This window comes from Spermophilus citellus (assembly GCF_964194105.1).
Source record: "Spermophilus citellus genome assembly, chromosome: 4".
Taxonomy (NCBI): Eukaryota; Metazoa; Chordata; class Mammalia; order Rodentia; family Sciuridae; genus Spermophilus; species Spermophilus citellus.
The window spans coordinates 157,218,429-157,242,155 of NC_138185.1; the positions used below are offsets into that span (position 1 = coordinate 157,218,429).

At 35.7% G+C, this 23,727-nt stretch overlaps 1 protein-coding gene across 3 annotated transcripts in view; it reads left to right on the plus strand.

Moving 5' to 3' along the window:
- The first annotated feature begins 299 nt into the window (after positions 1 to 299).
- Positions 300 to 23,727, plus strand: part of HIF1A (hypoxia inducible factor 1 subunit alpha) — a 45,020-nt gene continuing 21,592 nt past the window's right edge. The window contains exons 1-2 of one of the 3 annotated variants that reach the window (XM_081289096.1): positions 300 to 762; positions 21,848 to 21,943. Coding sequence is in view for 2 of the 3 variants with exons in the window: in XM_081289094.1 (XP_081145220.1) it covers positions 728 to 762 (35 nt within the window). In the remaining variant the exon portion in view is untranslated. The remainder of the gene's footprint in view (positions 763 to 21,847; positions 21,944 to 23,727) is intronic. The other 2 variants (XM_081289094.1, XM_081289095.1) reach the window with 2 other exon arrangements.

Below are 23,727 nucleotides of genomic sequence, written 5' to 3' on the forward strand. Positions count from 1 at the left end.
CAGGAAAATGTGATGCAGGCTTGGGACTTGGCAACCGAATCCCTTCTCAGCAGCGCCTCCCAAAGCCAATCACTGTTTTCCCTAGAAGAAGACACAGAGTCCCCAGACTCCGGCTCAGCCGCACCCCTAACCCCTTTCTCTCCTTCCCAGCCGCACACAGACGAGCACGTGAACGAGGCAGAGCTTCCCAGCTGTGCCTCAGCTGACCGCCTCCTGATTGGCTGAGGGCAATGTGGGCTGGGGTGGGAACTGGCCGCCTGCACCGCTAGCCATTGGCTCTCGGAGAACCCGCCTACCCCTCAGGTGAGGCGGGCCTGCGGGAGCGCGCGCCGGGCTCGGCGGGCGGGCGCGCTCCTCGGCCTCCGCTCCCCTCCCCGCGCGCCCGAGCGCGCCTCCGCCCTTGCCCGCCCCCTGCCGCTGCCTCAGCTCCTCAGTGCACAGAGCCGCCTCGTCTGAGGGGACGCAAGGACCGTCTTCGTCGCGGTTTCGGCCAGCGCGTTGGGCCTGGCCTTGACAAGCAGCGGGAGGAGAGGCTGAGCCGGACCTGGATCCCTGTGATTGCCGCCTGCTCCTCCCACCTCTGGTCTCACGAGGGGTTTCCCGCCTCGCGCCCCCCCACAGCTGGACTTGCGCTTCTTTTCTCTCCGCGTGTGGAGGGAGTCAGTGCTTAGGCCGGAGCGAGCCTGGGGGCCGCCGGCCGTGAAGGCATCGCGGGGACCGATTCACCATGGAGGGCGCCGGAGGCGCGAACGACAAGAAAAAGTAAGCCCCTTCCCTCGGCCGGCCGCCTTCTCCGCTGGCGCCACGGGCCGCCCTGGGCTCCCCGGCCCGCCTCGGCGTTCCTGGGGGGCAGGCCTTTTTGTTTCTGCTTCTCCCCTCCCCTCTCTTTCCCCCAACCTCGCGGGCCGGGCTCCCCCGCTGTCCACGTCGCCATCTTGTCGTGGGGGGTGGGAGACGCCTGGAAAGTGCTTTTCAGGGGCCGGGGTCCGAGCTCTGCTCGCCCCCACTCCCGGCCGCGGGGGCCTTGCGCCGCCCACCCTGCCGCTTCCGAAACCCAGCTTGCTCTGTGCCCCGTCCGGAGGGGACTTTACCTAGCCTGAAAACCCCGGGAAGAGAAATGAGCCGCGGCTCGGTCGCCGTTTGCACCCCGAGCTTCCGCTCCTTCCCGCCCCCATCCTCTCCAGTTCCATTGAAAACTCGGCCCCGGGGCGGACCCTGCGCGCCGGCGTAGGCTTCCCTGTGGGGTCGGGGCCCTGGTTCCCGACCGAGGGGTTCGCGTGGTCGCCTATGATCTGGTCCAGCCGCGGAGGGTGTCTTTGCCTTTGTGCATTAGGGATTTGTTGCGATGGCTTTAAGATGCTAACTTTTTAGTTTGCACGTGCAGGTTTTGTTTCGTTTTGTTTTAATTGCGTTGAAGAACTTGCCTAGTCTCAGTCACAGTAAGGGAGGGGAATTTGGGAAAATAGCAACATTTTAAACATAACTTCACAATTGGATACTTAACATTTGTATCACCTGTCACGAGAGTTCAGACATTATAAATGAATATAAGCCTCATTCATTCTTGAAAATATTGTAGTGAAAATGTTTAAACTTAAGCAAACAATTTTAATGAGATTGAAAAAATAGTATATGATTAGAGCAAACGAAATACAGAAGTAAAATGTCGTAATTTTTTTTTTTACGACTGTCTTGTTTTTCCTGAAACTGAATTATGTATCTTCAACACACATCCTAAGCAAGTAATCATTCTGTAGAACTTAATGAGGTTTGAGTCTAAGGAGCACATTACAGAAGGATTAAGAATTGTGATTCCAGTTAGTGGTATTAAGAGCGATCCCCCGCCCCTTACACACAGTTTTGTCTACTTAAGAATTTTAACCTTGAGGAAATCATTTTAAGGAATTCAAGATTTATAGTGAGAGTTGTGGTTAGTACACTGGCTTTACTGTTAAGTCCTTCCACTCTTCTGGGAGAGATTAACTTCTCTTATCAGTATCAGCAGAAGATAAACTTGTTTATATTCTTGCTGTTTTGTAGATTGCATGTCTTGGTCCTTATTCAATGAAGGTTTCAAGTTATCATTTTATGCACACCAAAGAAAACCCTTAGAAAATTAAAAAGTGAACAAACAGTTCTAGATGTAATTCAAGTTACCAGAATTGCAATTAATATCGCAGAAGTGATTACAATGCTTTTGATGAAATGACGAGACTGCTGTATTGTAAACCAAAGGCAGATTACCTCTAGGTAGTGGCAATTCTCCTTAGTATATGCTGAGTTCCTTTTAGTACAATGCATTGTTATACACCAGTCATTTCCCTTTTTATATGCAATATTGTATTCATTTCTTTGCCATTCATCAGTTAAGAATATTAAAAACAGGCTCAAAAGGAATGAATGAATGAGTTAGCTGCTGTGCATCAGCCCCAGTTCTAAATTAGTTTTTTCAGATTTTCCTCAGACTCGTCTATTATTTTAAAATTTCTCATTTGAAAATTTAGCAACCTCGGATCAGATGACCAGATGGGATTATATTTCTTAATATGGAAGTTCCTAATGTAACTAAAAAAAAACAACAGTATGTGGTGATGATTACTCTCAACCTTTAGATGCTGCTTATTAAAGCTATCCTTTTGTAACTAAGGTTTTTTGAAAGATAAGAAATTGAGGGGTGGGGAATTTCTTCTTGCCACTTACCATGTTTAAATTAGTTATCAAAGTTGGGATGGGGAAAACAATTTTGTGTTTTAAAGAAGGCTCAGAAAACTCAAAACCTGGGGAAATTGAAAGAAATCAGAATAGAGAATATGTAATAGATTTAACATGGAGCATTTCATGTTGGGGCTGCACTTATTTAATAGCACATGCTTATAGATTTTTAGATTTCAAAGGAATGTCAAGAGGTTCATTGTTCTGTTTCAGGCTTCAGGCCAAACTCTCTCAGAGTTTTCCAAAACAAATAGTTATTGGATCATTAAAGTAAAATCTCTGAGAATAGCCATTTCTGAATTTCCTTTTTTAACTTTATCCATCAAAAGTCAAGAAGCTTTTTCATTTGTTAGTAAACTTTTTTCTTGTTACAATTTCACTTTGATTTTCCTTTTGTTTGAAGAATCTGCATGTCTGGTGGTTTCGACCTTAGGATATGGAGGCAGATACCTCTAGTTAAGCATCCCAGCCTTTCCCACTTGTGAGTTTGGGCATGTTAGTGAATACTTCTGAAATATGTTTCCTCCTTTTGAAATGATGATGATGATGATAACTGTTTTAGCAGTTATTGTGAAGATTAAATGAAGTAATTTATTTTAAGCATTTAGTATGACAATGCCTGGAATAGAAATCTTGATAACACTTGTGTACTTAAAAATAAGTGATACCTGTTAATGTTCTACTTTTCACTTCAACAACACTTAAGACTTATTTTTGCAGAACATTTCAAATATTTCTTTTAGTTTCTTTTCTGTCTTCATCTTTTCTATAGCTCTTAAAAATGAAAAAGCTAACATTGGATTCTTGTTAAAGCAGTACATCCCTGGGCCATGTTGGTATCTAGCATCAGTTCTTTTTCCTGAACATCTGATCTATTCTAGGCGTCCTCTTAACACCAATGTTTTCTCCCAAAAATGGGCTCCTTTGAATTTACTCTGAACTAATAGAGTCAGACATTTACAGCATGACGTATATTAGTCATGCTGTTTATTTCATCAAGATATGTGCAAGGTGTTACAGTTTTAGAACTGATATTAACTTAAAGCATTTTTTGTTCTGATGTCAAAGTTTAGATAATTTTATAAATATTAATTTTTGTTAAAGATGATGTGACAAAATACTGCCAGTGAAGCACCTAGATGGTAGAAAAACTGTCCATTGTTTTTTAATTTCTCCAGAGTTAAGACCATTGACTTCCTTCTCAAGGCAAGGCTTCGAGTTTATATTTTTTATTTGATTTTTGTGGCTTAGTTTGTATGAAATCTATATTGGTGCCCTCTTCTACTGGTATGTGTTTATGGAGCTATCCAGTCGTTTTAGTGTTGCACTTCATTCCTGTTATCCATTGCAAAGCACCTTGTGCAGTTTAGAGAAGATCCAGTCTTTCTACCTTTTAACTTCCATTGTCTTTGTGGCTCTAATGGTGTCTGGGCTCAGTTTAGATTTTGTGGTTATATTCTGTTGTCATATGTCAAGAATGATGTGTAGGAGGTTAAGATGGGTTAGTCTCTGATCTTTCTTTTATTTTAAGAACTCAAAATAGTTTATGGTCCTTGGTGGTAGAGTAAAATGTTTCCATGCATGGATGTTCAAGATTAAAGTTATAAATTACTGTGCTTTTACATAAATGTCTCCCCTTAAATGCAATTTTTAATAAAGTAGATACTTGAAATACCCTGTCCCTTTCTTAATTAAGATTTTTGAAACAGTTTGTTTCTCAACTAGGCGCAAATAATTTATTATTAAATGTGTTTTTGGATTGGTTTCCTATCAAGAAATTAATTTTAATTTACAGGAAGAAAGTTTGTTTTCTTTTCACTTTAGGACTAGTTATTCAGTTGGGGGATTTTACCCAACCTTCTGTAGCTTGTGATATATGTGTTTTGTGTTTTCTGATTTGTTCTGTAGGATTAGAAAGAATATGAAAGTAAGACAAGCCAGTGTTCTTGTTGATCAGTATTTTTGGTAAAAGTATAGTAAGAATGTTTAAATTAACCACTGGTTTTAGAATTTAAAAAATAATTTATACACCTCTGTCTCTTCAAGGATCAAAATAACTATTTGTGGTGGGCGTGTGGTTCAGTGGAAAGTGCTTGCTGGCATGCAGGAGGCCCCAGGTTCCACCCCTAGCACTACAAAACATAAAATAATTGGAGTTCAATAAGGTTGATGAGTAAATCAACCATTCTTTTTCTTCTTCTTCTTCTTCTTTTTTTTTTTTTTTTTCCTTTTTGTGGTGTTGGGGATTGCACCCAGGGCCTTGTGCATGCTAGGCAAATATTCTACCAACTGAGCTAAGCATTTTACCAGCCCTAAATCAACCATTCTTTTAAAAAAAAAGAAAAATTAACTATTTGTGCTTTGAGTTTGATATTGATGTTTTCTGCAATGAAAGTTAATAAGCCACAGCTATTTGCCAGAAATAATTCTTTTAGAAGATTTTAATATATAAAATTTAGAACTTATTAAACACAAACCTGGTGTGGTGGCACATGCCTGAAATCAGAGCTACTTGGGAGGCTGAGGCAGGAGGATCTCAAATTAGAGGTCAGCCTCTAAAAGTTGGCTCAAAAATGGGGAGGAGAAAAAAAAGAGGTAGTGGGTGGTGTAGCTTGAGTGGTAGTGTACACTGAGCTTAATACCCAGTATACAAATAAATAAGTAAATAAAAATAAAAGTTAAGTGATTACCCCATGAGTTCCCCTGCTATAGCTCTTGAAGTGATGATGTTGCTTTTTTAAAATTAAAAACACATTAGTGCAAAATTTCTCATCCTAATCATTACTAAGTGTGCAATCAATAGGATTAAGTATATTCACAGTTTTGTATGGTCAATCTCCAAAACTTTTTATCTTGTAAAACATATTGTTTATACACATGGAACAACTCCCATTTTCTTCCTCCTTGGAGTCCCTGGCATCCACTTTCTGTTTCTGCAGATTTGACTATTCTAGATATCTCATACAATTTATATCTTTTTGTGATTGGCATATTACACTTAGGGCAGTCCTCAAGGTTTATCCTTGTAGCATGTGTCATAATATCCCCTTTTTAAGACTGAATTATGCTCCATTTATATGTACCATATGGTTTATTCATTACCAAATATTTGGGTTGTTTTTACTTCTTGGCTATTGTGATGTTATGAGCTATGAGTGTGTAAATATCTCTTTAAGGTTCTATTTCTTTTTAAATTTGTTTTGCTGTTGTTGATGAACCTTTATTTTATTTATTTGTATGTGATGTTGAGAATTGAACCCATTGCCTCTCACATGATAGGCAAGTGCTCTACTACTGAGCTGCAATCCCAGCTCCTGAGGTCCTATTTTCAATTCTTTTGGATATGTTTCTGGTGAGGTTGCTGGACCATGTAACAACTCTATTTTTAATATTTTTAGGCAGTTGCACCAGTTTATATTGTGATAGTGCACAAGGGTTTCTGTTTTTCCATATCCTCCCCAGCACTTATTTTCTGATTTTTTGGGTGTGTGGTTGCAGGGGTTTTGCTGGTTCATTTGTTATGTTTTGTTTTGTTTATCCTGATGGATATATTGAAATCATTGTGTTTTTAGGGTTTGTTAATAATCAGCAAACTTGAAGATAACTTAAAAAAAAAAATGCTTGCCAGTGAAAACTTTAACAGAAACGATATTAAGCACCTCTATAGTAGGAATTAAATTTTTTCTGGTGACTTAGGTTTGATCAACCAGGACTTTTTCAGAAAAATTACATTGATAAAGTAGTGCATGATGTACACCTCTATTGTTCTTTTGTGAATAAAGTCCATTTACTTAGTAACTTTGTTTTCAAATATTTAAGACAAATTTAAGCAACATTTTTACAAATTGTCCTCAGATGTTATCTTTTAGTTCTTCTGGTAATTTCAACAATCATTATGAGTGTTTCTTCATTTTTAAGTTTCATTAGGTCATAATATTAAACATAAAGATTATTTCAGGATATGATTTTGAAAATGTATTGTCTTGTAAATGGGAAAATTCAGTGATGGAACATAAGTTACTCTTTCTTCTTGGTTGTTTTAAAAGTCACAATGTGTTTAGGTTCATTAATATGAAAATGTCTATCGATACAGTAGTCTTTACTCAGTTACACATGCTCTCTCTTTCCTTAATTTTCCTAATAGTCTGTGAGAATATATTTTTCTTTTTCCTAATAGTCTGTGAGAATATATTTTTCTAAGTGAAAAACACTACAGTAAAATTAAATGTAAGGTTTAAAGTAAAAAACTTAAAGTCTTTAAGGTTTGGAATATATTTCTGTACTTTTGAATCTTTTCTTGTAGATTTAAATGCAAAGCAAATTTCTTTAAATTGATCCCTTTTTCCACAGTAAAATCAGATACATGTTTCCATGGGCAAAATCCCAAATAGACTGAAATTTGAAATTTGTGATATAAAAGGGAATACTGGCACACAGTGAGCTCTTAGTATTTGAATGAACAAATGAATAAATGGATAAACAAAGAATGCACAAAAATATTTTTGAAGGATGCTTTTTTTTTCTTTTAAAGTATTTATTACCCTTTGTTCTGTATCTATCTATTCATAGGAATTTTTCTCAGGTTCGAGAATCAGTCTGCTACTTTAGAACAGTCTTCAATCTTGAATTTTAAGTTTTGTTTGTTTGTTTTTGGTACCTAAGATTGAACCCAGGGGCACTTAACCACTGAGCCACATCCCCAGCTCTTTTTTGTATTTTATTTAGAGACAAGGTCTCACTGAGTTGCTTAGAGCCTCGCCAAGTCGCTGGAGCTAGCTGTAAACTCTTGTTCCTCCTGCTTTAGCCTCCTGAGCTGCTGGGATTACAGGCATGTGCCATCTGCACACAGCTTGAATTTTAATTTTTTTGTTATCCATTTGATATTTTCAGTACTTATTAGAACCAGGCTGGAGAACATATTTCCTTAATAAATATAGCTATGTAACATGTAGTTGGTTGCCTTGAAAGTAACTCAGTATTTTCTTTGAAGTATGTTAAGAGTGACTGTGTGTGTATCCTTAAAACAATTATATAAATGTAATAAATGAAATATAAATGATAGCTATTGTTCTACAGGTGCTTGGTTCTGGTAATATAACATGACTATAATGGAAATGTTCTTCAAAAAATGCATAATCTACAGGAAGAGTCATCATGGAGCAGATTGTTTAAGTACAATCTTAGTGTCAGAGAGTTTGAATTAATAGTTCTTGTGCCCTGTTTACAACCTTAAGTAAGGTATCTGGTTCAGTTCTATTATAGTAAAATGATAAAATTCCAGAATCTCATAGAGAATTTAGATACATTTCAGGTCTAGCCTTTATGTTTCATATAACCTGACTGCAGTGCAGCCCTTCTTAGAGAATATTGTTCACACATGAGTGAATGTACACATACCCTTGTTTGTAGTGTTATAAAAATAGTTTAACATTGCCCTATTAATACATAAAGTTTTTCTTTTTAAAAATTATACAAATGATACATGTATCTGTTCTCATTGTAAAAAGTATTTAACTATAAATACATATAGAGTAAAAATTAAAAGTCCCTTTCACCCCTACCACCACAATCACCACTACTGCCTTGATCAAAGAATTATTCTTAATAATTTAGTGTGTCTCTAGTAGATCCTTTTCATTTATAGAATTTATCATACATAATTTGGAACATAATTTGTTCTGCCTAGCTCAAGTGTTTTACATTTTTCATTTATCATTTTATCATTTTTCCTTTAACATGTCTTGGCTGCCTTTTGTTGCTAGTATAATAATTACTTTTTCTCTTTATAGCTGAGTATCTCTTGGTGTGGATATATCATAATTTGTATAGTCAATCCCAATTGATGAACGTTTGGGATCTAATCTCTTAATTCAGGGGCTCTCTACCACAGAACTACATTCCCAGCCCTCTTTAAGTTTTATTTTGAGACAGAATCTTGACAAGTTGAAGATGGCTTCAAACTTGTAATTCTTTTGCCTCAGTCTCTGGAATCTGGAATTATAGGTGTCTGTTTCTGGCAGTATGTTTCGAATGTATTGCCATTATGAGCAAGGCACAATGAACACAGATGGGAATATGTGTGTGTGTGTGTGTGTGTGTGTGTGTGTGCGCGCGCGCGTGCGCGTTTGTACGTATAATTTTATCTATTCAAAATCACAACAAAACATTGGGAAAATATAAATGTAAATACAGAAAAAATATTCTTATAATTCTATCACTTAGTGATAACCAGTTAACTTTTCCCATATTCCATTTTTTTAGTGTGTGTACATGCATGTTTTCATTAGCTAAAATTATACTATTTGATCTACTTTTATATCCTTTCTCACTTTTTATGAGTATTTTTTGCATTTTAAAAGTTTTCCAATATCAGTTTGATCCACTGAAGCTTAGAGGCACTACAGAGGCTTCATGACTAAAAGCACTGATGTCAGTAAAATGACTGCATTTGAACCTAGTTCTGTTTCTAGCTAGTTTGGGCCTACCTTCTCTGTATTATATAACGTCTCTGTGTCTTAGTTTTTTTGTCTATAACTGTCTTAAAGTTAGCACAAGTGTTTAAAATAATGTTTAGTCAATATTTGTATGATGGTGTTTGCCATTGGTATCTTTGGTATTATTAACCTTGTATTAGACACTGTTTTTAAAATTTTTGTTAGTATAAATTGCTGTGAAGATCTTAGTTTATAATCAGGAATACAAAGACTTTAAATTTAAATATTAAGGCTTTTGATAGCTAATTTTGGATGACTGCCTAATGGTTCTTTAATCTTATAAGGTATTTGATTGTGAATGTTAATAATCATAGGATACCAAGACTGGCTTGCCAAAGAATGAGAAGTTTTAAATTAAAATTCTCCTAAGAACTATTTAATAGAGTCTAACATCATCAGCATTATTCTGAAGTTTATATAGCCTTTAAGAATTTTGGGATTGGGGATGTAGCTCAGTGGGAGAGTGATCCTCTAATATGCTTGAGGCCCTGTGTTAGATCACCAGCACTGCAAAAAAAAAAAAAAAATTTTGTTAAGAGTTATTAATAGTCAGTATTTTGATCCACCAAATCTCCCCCTTTCTAAATCAATATTTGGCAGTTTTGAGAATATCTTTTTGAAGAACATTTAAGTGCTTTTTTGGGTAGGTGGGGGGTTACTGGGGATTGAACTGAGCTACTTCCCCAGCCCTATTTTGTCTTTTATTTAGAGACAGAGCCTCACTGAGTTGCTAGTGCTCATCGTTGCTGAGGTTGGCTTTGAACTCATTATCCTCCTGTCTCAGCCTTCTGACTGTCTGGGATTACAGGCATGTGCCACTGTGCCTGGCCATTTGAGTGGTTTTTAGTAGTGCAAATGAACATCATTTAGTGTCTAATATGAAATCTTCACTCCTCCTGATTTTGAGTTTTGAAGTGTTTTTTAATATATATTTATTTTTTAGTTGTAGTTGGACACAATACCTTTATTTTTATGTGGTGCTGAGGATTGAATCCAAGGCCTTGCACATGCTAGGCGAGTGCTCTACCACTAAGCCACAACCCCAGCCCGAGTTTCCAAGGCTTAACAGTTATATAATGTTGTAGTTATAATTTGAAGCATAAACGATGATCTCTAGCTAGAGATCAAATTTATTACTGACAATAATTGTAAATTATTTGGTAGATGTAATCCAAGATGGTAATAAGCTTAAAAATCCCTGAGTCTTAAAAATCTGTTATATATACCATAACATAAATCTTGTGTTGAATGCCGTGAAGAGCACATTTATTTTTCAGATCTATGATATAGGTATCTTAAGTTTGGTGATGAAGAAGTGTATCCTCAACAATTTTTCATTTGTTTTCTTCTGTTTTGATATTCCCATGCAAAGTCAGTGAGCCCACATTCTCTCCAGGATTCTTGGAATGAACCACAGGATCTTTATATCAGACCTACAAAGTGTTTCTCACAACCTTTAAGCTGTCTTGTCCAGACTGACTTATCTATTCTTTCAGCCATTTCACTCCTATGTCTGAGCCTTTTCTTGCTTCACCTTAATTTTTCTTCGTGTTTCACTTCACCTGTATCTTCTCCTTTTTATTCAGTTGTCTTTTCTGAGATTTGATTGATTAAAAAGTTAAAGAATAATTCTCCTTTGACTTTCCTTGATATAGGTATGAAAATTCCATTACTTTCTACTTTCTTCACAAAATGTACTTAAACCCTAGTGAAAGATATGAATAAGAATAGGCATGACACCACTGTCTTCTCCCATGCTTATAACAGACATAGCATCATTCTTTTTCCATGGATAACATCATTTGCTTCATGATTTTATTCATAAAGTATTTCAGGCAGTTAAACCTTGTCATACCTATTATCATTCTTGTCATACTGTGATACTAAAACTAATTTTAAAAGAAATCTTTTGACATTAGGTACAGGTGTATTCTGTTTTAATAAAACCTGCTACAAAGTTGGGAATTGATTGATTATTCTTATTGCTTTATAATGGCATTTAAATAGGAGTTCCCTGGATATATTAAAAATAATTTGATTTGGCTAACCTATTTTTTAAAACATTTAATGTACTTTGAAAGTTTTTGGTGGATGGAAAAAACTTGAGAACCACAGGAATTCAGAAAGAAATATAATTACCTATAATTTCACTACCTAGAAAAGAGTGTTGTCCGTATTTTGGTGACTATTTCTATCTTATTTCTACATATACATATATGTGTGTTTCAATAACTGTGGGATTAGGGTTATTTATTGTGTTTTGTAAAAAAATATTTTTTAGTTGTCAATGGACTTTTAATTTGTTTATTTATATGCAGTGCTAAGAATTGAACCCGGTGCCTCACATATGCTAGGCAAGTGCTCTACCACTGAGCCACAATCTCAGCCTCTGTTTACTCTGCTTTTTAAAAAATTACATCTACATTTTTTTCCAGTCTACAAAGCATGGAAAAGATTCTTAAAATTTTGTAGGATTGTGATGAGGATTAAATTAGATAATAATGTATGTGGTTAGTATAGTATATGGCTCTTAGTAGTCTTTAGATATTGAATATAATCTATTTACCCATTATTACCTTTATATTTAAGTCTGGTCTCGAAGTAGGAAAAGATATTATGAATACATCACAATGACAGATTCTTTCTAAGACTCTGTTTTTTACTATTTTTCTCAGGTTTTTGCAGTTTGTTCAGGAAATAAAGAATATGACTAAGGAAATGATTTACGTGGAATTGTTGAAGGCTTATCTAAAAATGTTTGACTTACTTATGTAGTGAGCATTTAAGTACTATTACATTGCCATTAAATATTATAGAATTTTTTGTTTACCACACTGGGGATTGAACCTGGTGTACTTTACCACTGAGCTACATTCCCAGTCCTTTTTATTTTTTATTTTGAGACAGGGTCTGGCTGAGTTGACCAGGCTGGCCTCTTAACTTGTGATCCTCCAGTGTCAGTCTCCTGAGTTGCTGGGATTAGTCTGTGTCACCACCGTGCCCAGCTTTGTAGTAGTTTTAAAGGTTGAATGATATTGCATTATGTAAATGTCCTATCATTCCCCTATTTGGGACATAAATTGAATCTAATATTTCCCTTATTAACAGTTTTATGATGAATAGCGTATAGTTGATGGTTATTTCTTAATTCTAAAAAATAAAGTCACTGGGTTAAAAAGTGTGTAAATTTTAAAGCTTTCACTACTATTGCTTGTTTATCTTTTGGAAAGTTTGAACTATTGTACATGCTCTAGTAGTACTTGAGTATCATCTTGAACTCTTATCATTAATGTTCTTTTTGAATTTCAAAATGGAAGCTTGGTAAATATATTAGGATTCTTTTTATTGTAATTACAAAGCACAACTCAGAATACTTTAAAGGGGAGAAATGCAGTTACTGGCTCATACAGCCTAACTTTGCTATAAGAAACAGTTAAATACAGAATTTTAAATGATGTTCTCAGAGTGTAATCCCTGCCTTTGTCTTAAATATTACTTTGCTTATATATCTTTGCTCTCTGCATGCTAGCTAGCATCTTTGTATTGCTGACAGGCAATACAAAATAATATATCTATGGTATGAAAGATAGTAAGTGGCTTCTCTACATCTGTACCCACTTTGTCTTCTAGTGTGCTTGTATCAGTTTCCTGGAAGAATACCAATTTACCCTGCCTGGACTATTGTTAACTATGTGATTGGGGTTACCTGATTACTTGTTAATATCTTATTATATATTATTTGGCTGCCATGTAGATTTTCACCTCACACAGAGGACCCTTGATCAATGCTGTTATTTTAATAATGGTCTGTGGGGTTTTTGCATATCACCTGAAATTATATTCTATAGAGCTTCTTCAAGCATAGTCATTCTGAAATTGTTCTTGCCATAACTTTTGGGAAGCTTAAATTCTCTTCTATGGAATAGTGTTTTCATTTCATCTCCTTAAGAAAAAGATAGTAAAAGCTAAGATCAGATCTTGGGCTGTACTACTTGTGCCACTTTCTCACTGTGTGCCCTTGCACAAGTTGCATCATCTCTCTAGGTCTCACTTTCCTCATCTATAAATTGGGATGATAAGAATAATTTTCTTATAAGATTGTGATGAGGATAAAACAAGATATTAACCCATGTGAAATACTCAGAACAGTTCTTGGAAAAGGTAAGGATTTCATATAAAGAAACTATATTCATATTATTATAGTATCTGTTAAGTAGTTTTCAGAGGAGTTTCACTCCCTTGAACTCTGATGAAACTGTTTGGAATCACTCAAGCCTTCCTTGGGATAATCCAATACAGGCTATTCCTTTGGGCCAAGCCACCGTGAACCTATGTTGAAAAAACAGAACAAGATGAATGGATAAAGAAAATGTGGTATTATGTACACAATGGAATATTACTAAGCTTTTAAGAAGAATGAAATTATGGCATTTGCAGGTAAATGGATGGAGCTGGAGAATATCATGCTAAGCAAAATAAGCTAATCTCAAATAAACAAAAGCCAAATGTTTTCTCTGATGTGCAGATTCCAGTTTACAATGGGGGTGGCACTAGGGAAAAATCAAGGTATTTTGGATTAGGCAGAGGGGAGTGAAGGGAGGGGAGGGGATAATAGGGTAAGAAGGATAGTAAAATGAATTGGACATTATTACCCAATGTACATAAGTGATTACAGGAGCGGTGTGATTCTATAACATGTATAACCAGAAGAATGAGAAGTTATACTCCATTTATGTATGATGTGTCAAAATGCCTTCTGTTGTCATGCATAACTAATTAAAACAAATAAAAAACATATTTAAGGTTACTTATGATCAAACCTGCACCAATTTAATTTAATCTGCAAACGATAGATATTTATTGAAAAAAATTTTAAGTAAAGGGAAAAAGTAGCATTAACTCAACAGTGAAATAGTTAATGCTGCTTTTTCTTTAAGGGTTCATCACAGCTCTAGCACCTTGGCTACTATAGCCTTTAACAGATTGTTGTGTATTATTTATTCAACAGATCTTTGTGTATCCAATTTATTGAGCTTGGCACTTTTGATGGTTCAGGCCACAGTTGAATATTCAGCTTTTTGCTTTGAGTCATCTAGAGCATGTTCCAGTTTTTAAATTTTTTTAGTATAATGCAATTTCAAAGCTGAAGTTCATGTAAAATATTGACTTAGATATAAGTTTAATCACTTAAGTATCAACTGTTATAGGAGTATTATCTATAGTCATGTTTACTAATTTGTCCAGTCTATTTTTAGAATTTCTGAGAAATACAAAAAGCATTCTCATAAGACCCTCTATTCATTTTGGGCAGCTATACCGGGTAAAAATGGGAGTTCATAATCTGCTTGAATCAAATGTATGAAATATGATATGTCAAGAGCTTTGTAATGTTTTGAACAACTAATAATAAAAAAATAAATGTTAGAAAGTTCTTTATTCCAGTATTTCTCAATTCTGACTAATATTTAGATGTCTTCTAAAGCAAAATAATCCTTGTGAACCTTTGATATGTGCCCAGTGACCTCAGTCTGAATATACTACATTAAAAAAATGTAACCCTATTCTTTTTAGTGATCATTTGGTGCAGGTTTGATCATAAGTAACCTTTAATGAAGCCTTGTAGCTGGAATACAGAAGTATGTAGAGATGATGTAGGTGATCCAGAATATGCTTTTTTTTTTTTTTACATTGTCACCAAAATGAAAACAGTTTTAAAAAAATTCTCAGAATGTGCCTTCAATACTGCTTTAACATTATTGAATAAACCCCTGCCATGTTGTAATTCCCACTTATTATTCTCTGGAGTTGCATAAATCACTAGATCTATGACATCCTTTTCTGAAGGTAGCTATCACTTTTCTTTCTTCTCAAGGAAAAAATTTCCCAAACTACTTTTATCTTTTAATATAAAAGTATTCATTTACATATCTAATTTGTGGAAAGGCATAGACCATATTTTAAAATGTAGCTTCATGTTTTCAGGTGGAATCTGAGTCCTGCCATTTACTGATCATGCTTAAAGACTAGGAAACAGGCCAGGTACATGGTGGTGTATGCCTGTAATCCCAGCAGCTTAGGAGGCTGAGGCAGGAGGATTCTGAGTTCAAAGCCAGCCTCAGCAAAAGTGAGGTGCTAAGCAACTGAGACCCTGTCTCTAAATAAAATACAAAATAGGGCTGGGAATGTGGCTCAGTTGTTGAATTCCATTGAGTTCAATCCCTGGTACCCATCCCAACCCCCTAAGAAAAAGACTGGGAAACAGGATCCCAGGGTTACTTGGGAAATTTTATTTGGTTACATAGGTTAGGATGGATTAATGTAGGTCAAAAACAGACTCTTGCTTCAGGAGAATGTTTCCTGTGTCACCATTTCCAGACTCTTCATCATGGTCAAGGTTTAGAACTAAATGGAAAAGTTTTTTTGAGTATGATTTCTATGTATGTGCTTTTGTTCCAATCCATGTGATTTTTTTCATTTTTTTAGGTACTTAATTACTATAAACTTATACATTCTCCTTCCTATTCAAGCAAATGAATTATTTTAAGGACATGTTCTTCTGAATATACACAAAGTTTAATGTCACTGACCTTCTTAATTACTTACTTAGACCATGTAAGACAGGAAACAAAACTATTTACAAGCTGAAGAGGAAGTACAATTGTTGGCCATCTGTATCTTTGGGTTACACATCTACAAAATCAACTAATCATAGCTAAAATATTCAGGAAAAAACAATTGCATCTGTATATGTGCAGATTTTTTTCTTGCTGTTATTATTCCCTAATCAATACAATAAAACAAATGATTTAAATGATACAAGAATATACACCGTTACATGGAAATACTGTGCCGTTTTATGAGACTTGAGCATCCATGGATTTTAGTGTCTGGGAGGGGTTTCTAGAACAAGACTCCTAAGAATACTGGGACACTCCTGTACTGCAAAGGGAAAAGAGTTAAGAGTAGGTGATACGATTTGGGAAAGCCAGTAACCCAGCTGTCATCCAAAGATGGTGATATCTTAACTCTGATGTTTGTGGCATTCATTAAGTAGGGTCTTAAAAGGTGATTTTTCAAAAAATTGTTTCAGAGAAATGGTGGCGGGGGTGGGGTGGGGGTCTGCACAATTATCATGTTCTTCAATTGATCATGTTTGAACTATACTGATATTTTTGAGGCAAAGTTGCCTTGTATTTTATTAAATCACTCATTTTTGCTGTTTTTGTCACTGGTTTTAACTCTAGCATCTTATTCCCAGCAACTGCTCTTTACTAAACAAAGTATTACATGGTATGTGTATTTAGCTATAGTCAAAAATAAATTTTCCTCATTGTTTACAATATTTGCTGCCTTCCTTGGTTAAACTTCTGCTATAAGACCTAGTGGTTCTCCAATTTCTGTGGCATAAGAAAGAAAACAACTGAGTATTTAATGTGCATTCAAGTTTTATTTGCAAAATGAATGTTTTTTTTCATTTTAGATTATTTTACTAACTTATGCTATAAACAAAATCTGTTTTGATCCGGAATTGGTATTGAACCTCTAAACAAGTCTTTGAGCCCCAACTAAATATAAGGTAGTATGTTAGATAAATAAAAGAAAAAGTGTGTGTGTGTGTGTGTATGTGTGTGTGACGTTTTTACTCCAAGATGGAGGATATCAAACTTTAGCTTACATTACAATTCCCTGGAGGAGTGCATGGAGTTTTTTGTTGTTGTTGTTTTGCGGTACTAGGGATTGAACACAGGACCTCACTCATGCTAGGCAAGCACTTTACTACTGGGTTCCCTATGCCCACGTAGACCTTTTTATCTTCTGAGACAAGGGTAGCTAAGTTGCCTAGACTGGCCTCAAACTTAATATCCTCCAGCTTCATCCTCCCAAGTAGAGTAATTGGGGATTTACAGGTATGTGCCATCTACCCTGCCCCACAGAGGAATTCTTAAAGCACAGATTGCTGGATTATTCTGGGGGCTGTTATAGAAAAAGACTACAAAGTGCAAAGAAACAAGGAGATGAAAGAAGGATTTTTTTACTCAAACTTACATCAGGTATGCTTACTTTTATTTAAAAGTACAATATCTAGGTAATCACAGTAAATTCGAATATTATGCCTTGTTGGTAGTACTGACATAGCTATGCTGGTTAATTGTGATTGTAATATATGGAGCACAAAAGCACTGATGAGCACAGATCAGAGATTCCCCAAAAAGAATGCATAAAGGGCAGTCAGCTTTTCTTTGCCTAAAATCAAAGCCATATACCAGATTATGGCCAAATACCAAAGTTAAAGTCAGACTTTCACACATCTCTGCTGAGGACACAAAGATGAATTAGGCAGTTTCCTATCCCCAAGAAACTATAAGGGTTGTTAAGGAAGACAATATAGCCAAATAACTGGCATGCTCAATTCAACTGGGAGAGAGAGAGTTTTGAAAGACAACCCCAGAAACAAAAATGAGTAGACTCTTGAAAGTTTCTTGTGTAAATTTACTAAGCCATATATTGAGAAGAGTACCACAGGAAGATGGTAGAGTGAGCAAGCCAGAAAGGAATGAAATAGGGTGCTCTTGAGTAACTGCAGTGTGGCAAATGATGAAGAGATACACAGGAATTAGATAAGGGTGCTTCTTTTTTAAGATAATTAGATTTTTTTTAAATTTTAATATTTATTTTTTAGTATTTGGTGGACACAACATCTTTGTATGTGGTGCTGAGGATCGAACCCGGTCCGCACGCATGTCAGGCGAGTGCGCTACCGCTTGAGCCACATCCCCAGCCCCAAGATAATTAGATTTTGTCCTTGTGTACATTGGTAGGATTTTAAGCAGGATATAATATCAGATTTTTTATTTTTTATTAATGATGGTGATTTGAAGGCAGTCAGGGTTAGTAACAACGATCAGTAATGGTTCCCAAACGTCACTATGTATCACATGCATATTGGGAATTTTTAAAAATCCAAATTTTGGGACTCTGCCTCATATATACTGAATCTGAATTTATAAAGGAAGGACCTACAGATTTGAAATATGTAATATCTCCAAGTAATTATGATGCTGCCAGACTAGCATTTGTGAATATAGCATTAGGAGGCTGTTTAATAGACTAAGTAGGGGATCATCTAAGTTCCCCAAGAGGTGTTCTGCTCATTACTATATGGTGCATGGTACTGCATATGTGCTTTAGCCTTTATTCTTCAGTTTGGCCTAATATAAGTTAGAACTTTGTAAAAATGGGTAAAATCATAATAAGGAAGTTGTTGTAACCTGCCGCACATATTGCAGTATCATGCATATGTGCAATTTAGAGTAGAATTGTATATTTTACTGTTTGGTACCAAATTGAATGTTTCCTGAAACATGCAAAAAATCTAGTTTTCCCAAGTAGGAGCTCTCAGCCAGCTTAGTCAATAGTCCCGTGGGAGAGCAACACAATGCTCAGTCAAGGGAGAACAGTTAACTGGATTCTCTTATGGAAATGTGAGATTTTATACCAAGAAGTGATTGTGTGTTAATTTGTTTAGAGGTATTCTGTTTTTTAAATCCCTTCATATGTGCTGTGAAATATAAACCAAGAACTGGTAAATCTTTCTTTTGTTTTCCTGTGAAAAATGATGGAACTGAAAAATGTCAGCATTAGAACTTGAGCGTTACCTTTCAGTATTTATGCCATGATCATACTAAATTCTAGAGGCAGATCTTTTCTTTTCTTTTTTCAAATATTTTTTAGTTGTCAATGGACCTTTATTTTCTTTATTTATATGTGGTGCTGAAAATCGAATCCAGTGCCTCACACATGCAAGGCAAGCTCTCTACCACTGAGCCATAACCCCAACCCCAGATCTTTTCTTACTTAAAAACCACTCTCAGGAATGTAGCTCAATGGTAGAACCCTTACCTAGCATGTGCAAGGCCCTGGATTCAGTCCCCAGTACCATAAAAACAAAAAAACAAATCAACAAAATTCTCAGAAAGCACATCTCCCCTTAGAAGAATGCATATTATGTGCATTAATTTAAAGTGTAGATCTAAATGTTTTTAATATTAAAAAAAAGACTTCAGCCTTTATTCTAAAGTTTGGTCTAATATAAGTTAGAACTTTGTAAAAGCAGATAAAATCATAATAAGGAAGTTGTTGTAACTGCCACACTGATCAACAAGTAAAAAACAGTAGTGAACTAAAATTTTCAAATAGCTGTTCTGTACAGATACAAGTCCAGTGGAGTCTACAGCATAGATTAAATTACAGTCCTCTTGTTCTCTCCCCTCAGTGGTTGGCTGGTACATATTTAAAGGTTGCTTTGAAGAGCTGGTAGACAGTGAAGCAGAGAGCACTGATCACCATTGCAGTAGGTGCCTTTCAATTAAGATTTTGGCTTTACAAGCAGACTCAAAAAAGGCTTGGTAATGAATCCCTCTGAATAGCTTAGGGTCAAGTTTTAAATTCCAGAGCCAACCCCAATAACTTCTTTATGCCTTTGGATTTGTGAGGTTGACAAATTTTAAACTTTGTAATAATAGCCTACACTTATGAATACATGTCTTGGTAATTAGAGTGAGTTTTTGAGAGGCAGCGTAGTCCAATAGAAACTACAGCTAGACTGCTCAAGTTAAAATCAAATCTTACCATTTATTAACTGTGTAACCTTGGGTAAGCTATTTAACCAGGATCCTTATCTGTAACATGGTGATGATAATGAGAATTAAGCAAGTTAATAGGTGAAAAAAATGTTTAAAAAACCACCATGTACATAGTAAGCATTGTAGTAGGTGTTTGAACTTAAAGGTGCAGGCAAAAATGCCAACTAAAGAAGCAGCATGAAAAACTTCCTTGTATTTTTCTTGAGCCTGGGACTTTAAAAAGTATAGGTCAATTAAAATAGAGATGGGTTGGCTAAAATTAATAAATAGAAAGATCCAACTTGTACTCTGAACAAAGCCAGAGTTTTTCATCAAGTAGAACTGAGGGCTATTTTTCAAAAATTTTCTACATTAACTTTAGTAGAAATAAGTCTTATCATTTGCTAATGTTTTGAATGCTTATGGTTTATCTTCAGTTATTTTTTGTATGGGAGGTGGGATATTGATCCCCCCAGGTATTTAACCACTAAGCTACATCCCCAGATAGAGAGAGAGAGAGAGAATATACATGTCTTTTTTTAAATATTTATTTATTTTTCTAGTTTTCAGCGGACACAACATCTTTGTTTGTATGTGGTGCTGAGGATTGAACCCGGGCCGCACGAATGCCAGGCAAGCGCGCTACCACTTGAGCCACATCCCCAGCCCCCCCTTTTTTTTTTTAAAACAGAGTCTTACTAGGTTACTTAAGGTCTGCCTTGCTAAATTGCTGAGGCTGGCTTTGAATTTGCTATCCTCTTGCCTCAGCCTCCTCAGTTGCTGGGACTGGGATTACAGGTATGTGCTACTATGCATATTAAGCAAAAAATACTACCACTGGGCTTAACTTCAGTTCTTAAAGTTACTTATCTTTATAATCAGGAATACTTAAAGGGTTTTGGGGTGCAATTAGTAATAGTAGTATAAATAGATGACTTAATGCCTGCAGTTATTTTGTGAAGTAATCTCAAGTAATAGGCATTCTTTTTAAAACAATTGTTTATTCACAAACTTTACATACAAGCTTAATAAAATGGGCTTAAAGGGACTGGGGAAGTGGCTCAAGAGGTAGCGCGCTCGCCTGGCATGCGTGCGGCCGGGGTTTGATCCTCAGCACCACATACAAACAAAGATGTTGTGTCCGCCAAAAACTAAAAAATAAATAAATAAATATATAAAAAAAGAGATCTCCAAAGGTTATTAACAACTTTCAATTAAAAAAAAATGGGCTTAAAATGATTTTTCTAAATATATTTTCTATACAAAATTTCAAGGCATAATTATTGACATGTACAATACTTTTTAACTTTTATTTTATTTTTTGTGGTACTAGGGATTGAATCCAGGGACTTATGCATACTAAGCAAGAATACTACCACTGGGCTACATCCCTACCCCTTGACCATACTCTTAATAGACAAATCAGTAATGGACCTTGATCTGTACTTCAAAACAACATAGATGTAATTGATAATTCATTTGCATGCTGAAAATATGCTTAGTTCCTTCTAGTCTACACACCTTTTATTGTGTGATCTAAAGAATCATCTTTGTGGGACCCAGATCCCTGACAAATAATTCTTGATCAGTGCTGTAATTCTGTGGTATATGACTGATAAAGTGGGCCTTCCTGTGAGTAGACAAGAAATTGGGCAGTTCAGATGCTGAAACTCCTAAGAACTTTGAAAGCTTTAGCTTAAAAAATAGAGAATTTTTTTAAGAGCTCCCACTCACATGGGAAGAACATCATACACATTTCTCCTTTAAACCTTTTATTATAGGGCTGGAGGTGTAGCTTAGTGGTAGAGTGCCGGCATGCTTAGCAAGTGTTTGAGACCTTGGCTGGGTTCAATCCCGAGCACCTGGTTGGAGGTAGGGCTGTGGGGGGTGTCATTTATTAGGTCCCCTGGTTTTGATTGGTGCCTTGTAGAGTTTTTCAGCTCATATCATATTACTTGTTTTCTTGAAACTATTTTCTTCCAAAATTCAGGCTCATGCTCAAACATTTTTTTCTTACAGTCTACATGTACTAGCTTAAATGTTTTAACCAACCTCACATTTCTAATGGATTTGCCTTGAAGATTATTGCCATACCTTATACAAGTATTTCAAAAGGTATGGAGACATATATCACCATTGTTGATACTTTTAAATGCATGTAACATTTATTATAAGGATTTCAATTTTTTACCATGTCTTTCATTTGGGTAGTTATTTGTTAGTGGCTTAGATTAGTTGAGTACTTCAGAAAAAGGAAGCCAGTGAGTTTGATTCAAGTTGTTTGTAAAATTCTGAAATCTGAACCAATTATTGCATTTAATATTCAGTTTTATCCTAAAGTTGATCAATACTCTTTTTGATGATTTTACTTAAACTGATAGTAATGCTTCCCATAGCGATCACTTTCTCTCACCTACCAATTGAAGAGGGGGGAAATTGTGAAGGAAACAGCATTTGTTTAGTTGGTATGGATCTGACCAAAGAGTTTAGGGGGAAAAAGAAAAAAAAAACTATTGTACAATTTATTTTAAAATTTATTTGAAAACATTTAGTCAGTGACAACAATGAAGCAGTTCTAATGCACCTAAAAAATAACAGTAGCAGGCTGTTGACATTGTTGCATTTTCATGGAGTCTCAAGGTCTAATTTTTATTGTAGAGAACTGAGAAAACCATGCTTCATAAAGATAATTAGTTACAAATGATAGCTTGAACTGAAAATTTTTATCAGTTACTATAATCAATGTTTACATTTTTATTAAATCATAATAGTCACATAAACACAAACTTATAAACGATAGTATCTCTATTGTCAAAATAAAACTGTTAGATATTTTCATGTTGTACAACATAACTGAGAAAACTGCTTGTTACTTGAGAAGTTGTTTTTATGATTGTACCTTTTAGCTTTGAAGATCTTTTAAAGGGAAGAGAGACTTGAGGTAGAGACAATTATGTACTTCATTCATAGGTTATGAGGAGGATTAAGTGAAATAAGCCTCTGTTACACTGCTGAATGCTCAGTAAATTTCAAGGGCTGTTTTCAACATTTAGTAAATAATTGACTAACAGGACTGAGTTGAAGGGCAAAGAAGATCAGCTGAGTATTTAAAACAGGCAGCATTTTATATTAAGAGAAAATTGTGGAAGAACAGATTTGCTTTTAAAATACCTGCTTTTAAATTATTTGCTACAGAATTGCTGATTTTAACCTGCAGAATCTGTTTCCTCATTTGTAAAATACGGATACTATTTAATCTATTAGGCACCTATTACAGGGCAGTGTTTTGTACATAGTAGGCTTTAATAACAATAGCCATTAAAGAAGCTGCCAAGAAAAGAACCAGATTTAGACTTAACTTCAACTCCATCAATAAGATGGAGCTTAGTAGTTAAGCAAAGGAAGTCAATTTGTGTGATCTGACTTTTGAAAATCTGGCTGAATTTATTCTTGGAAGAATTCCCTAAAGATTTATCATTATATTAACACCTTTATTATCTTCACCAACCTGTCCCTTTAAATTCTGGTATTGTGCCACATCTTTATTTTCCTCCATCCTCCTGCATTTTTTTTTTGTTTTATTGATTTTATTTTTTTAAATGCACGACAGCAAGAATGCATTACAATTCTTATTACACATATAGAATACAATTTTTCATATCTTTGTGTATGGAGTATGTTCACACCAAATCATGCTTTTATACATGTACTTTGTTTTCCTGCATTTATTTTGTACCCATTACTCCAGTAATAGATAAAAGGCTGCTAAGGAAGTAGGCAACCTGAAAAAAGTAGCTTATTATAGCTTAATATGAATTTCTATAGCTTACTGTTGGTGTTCCTCGTTTGGTAGGTAGGGTAGAAGAGTAGAACAATATTGGGGTCAAAAGAAAGTTACA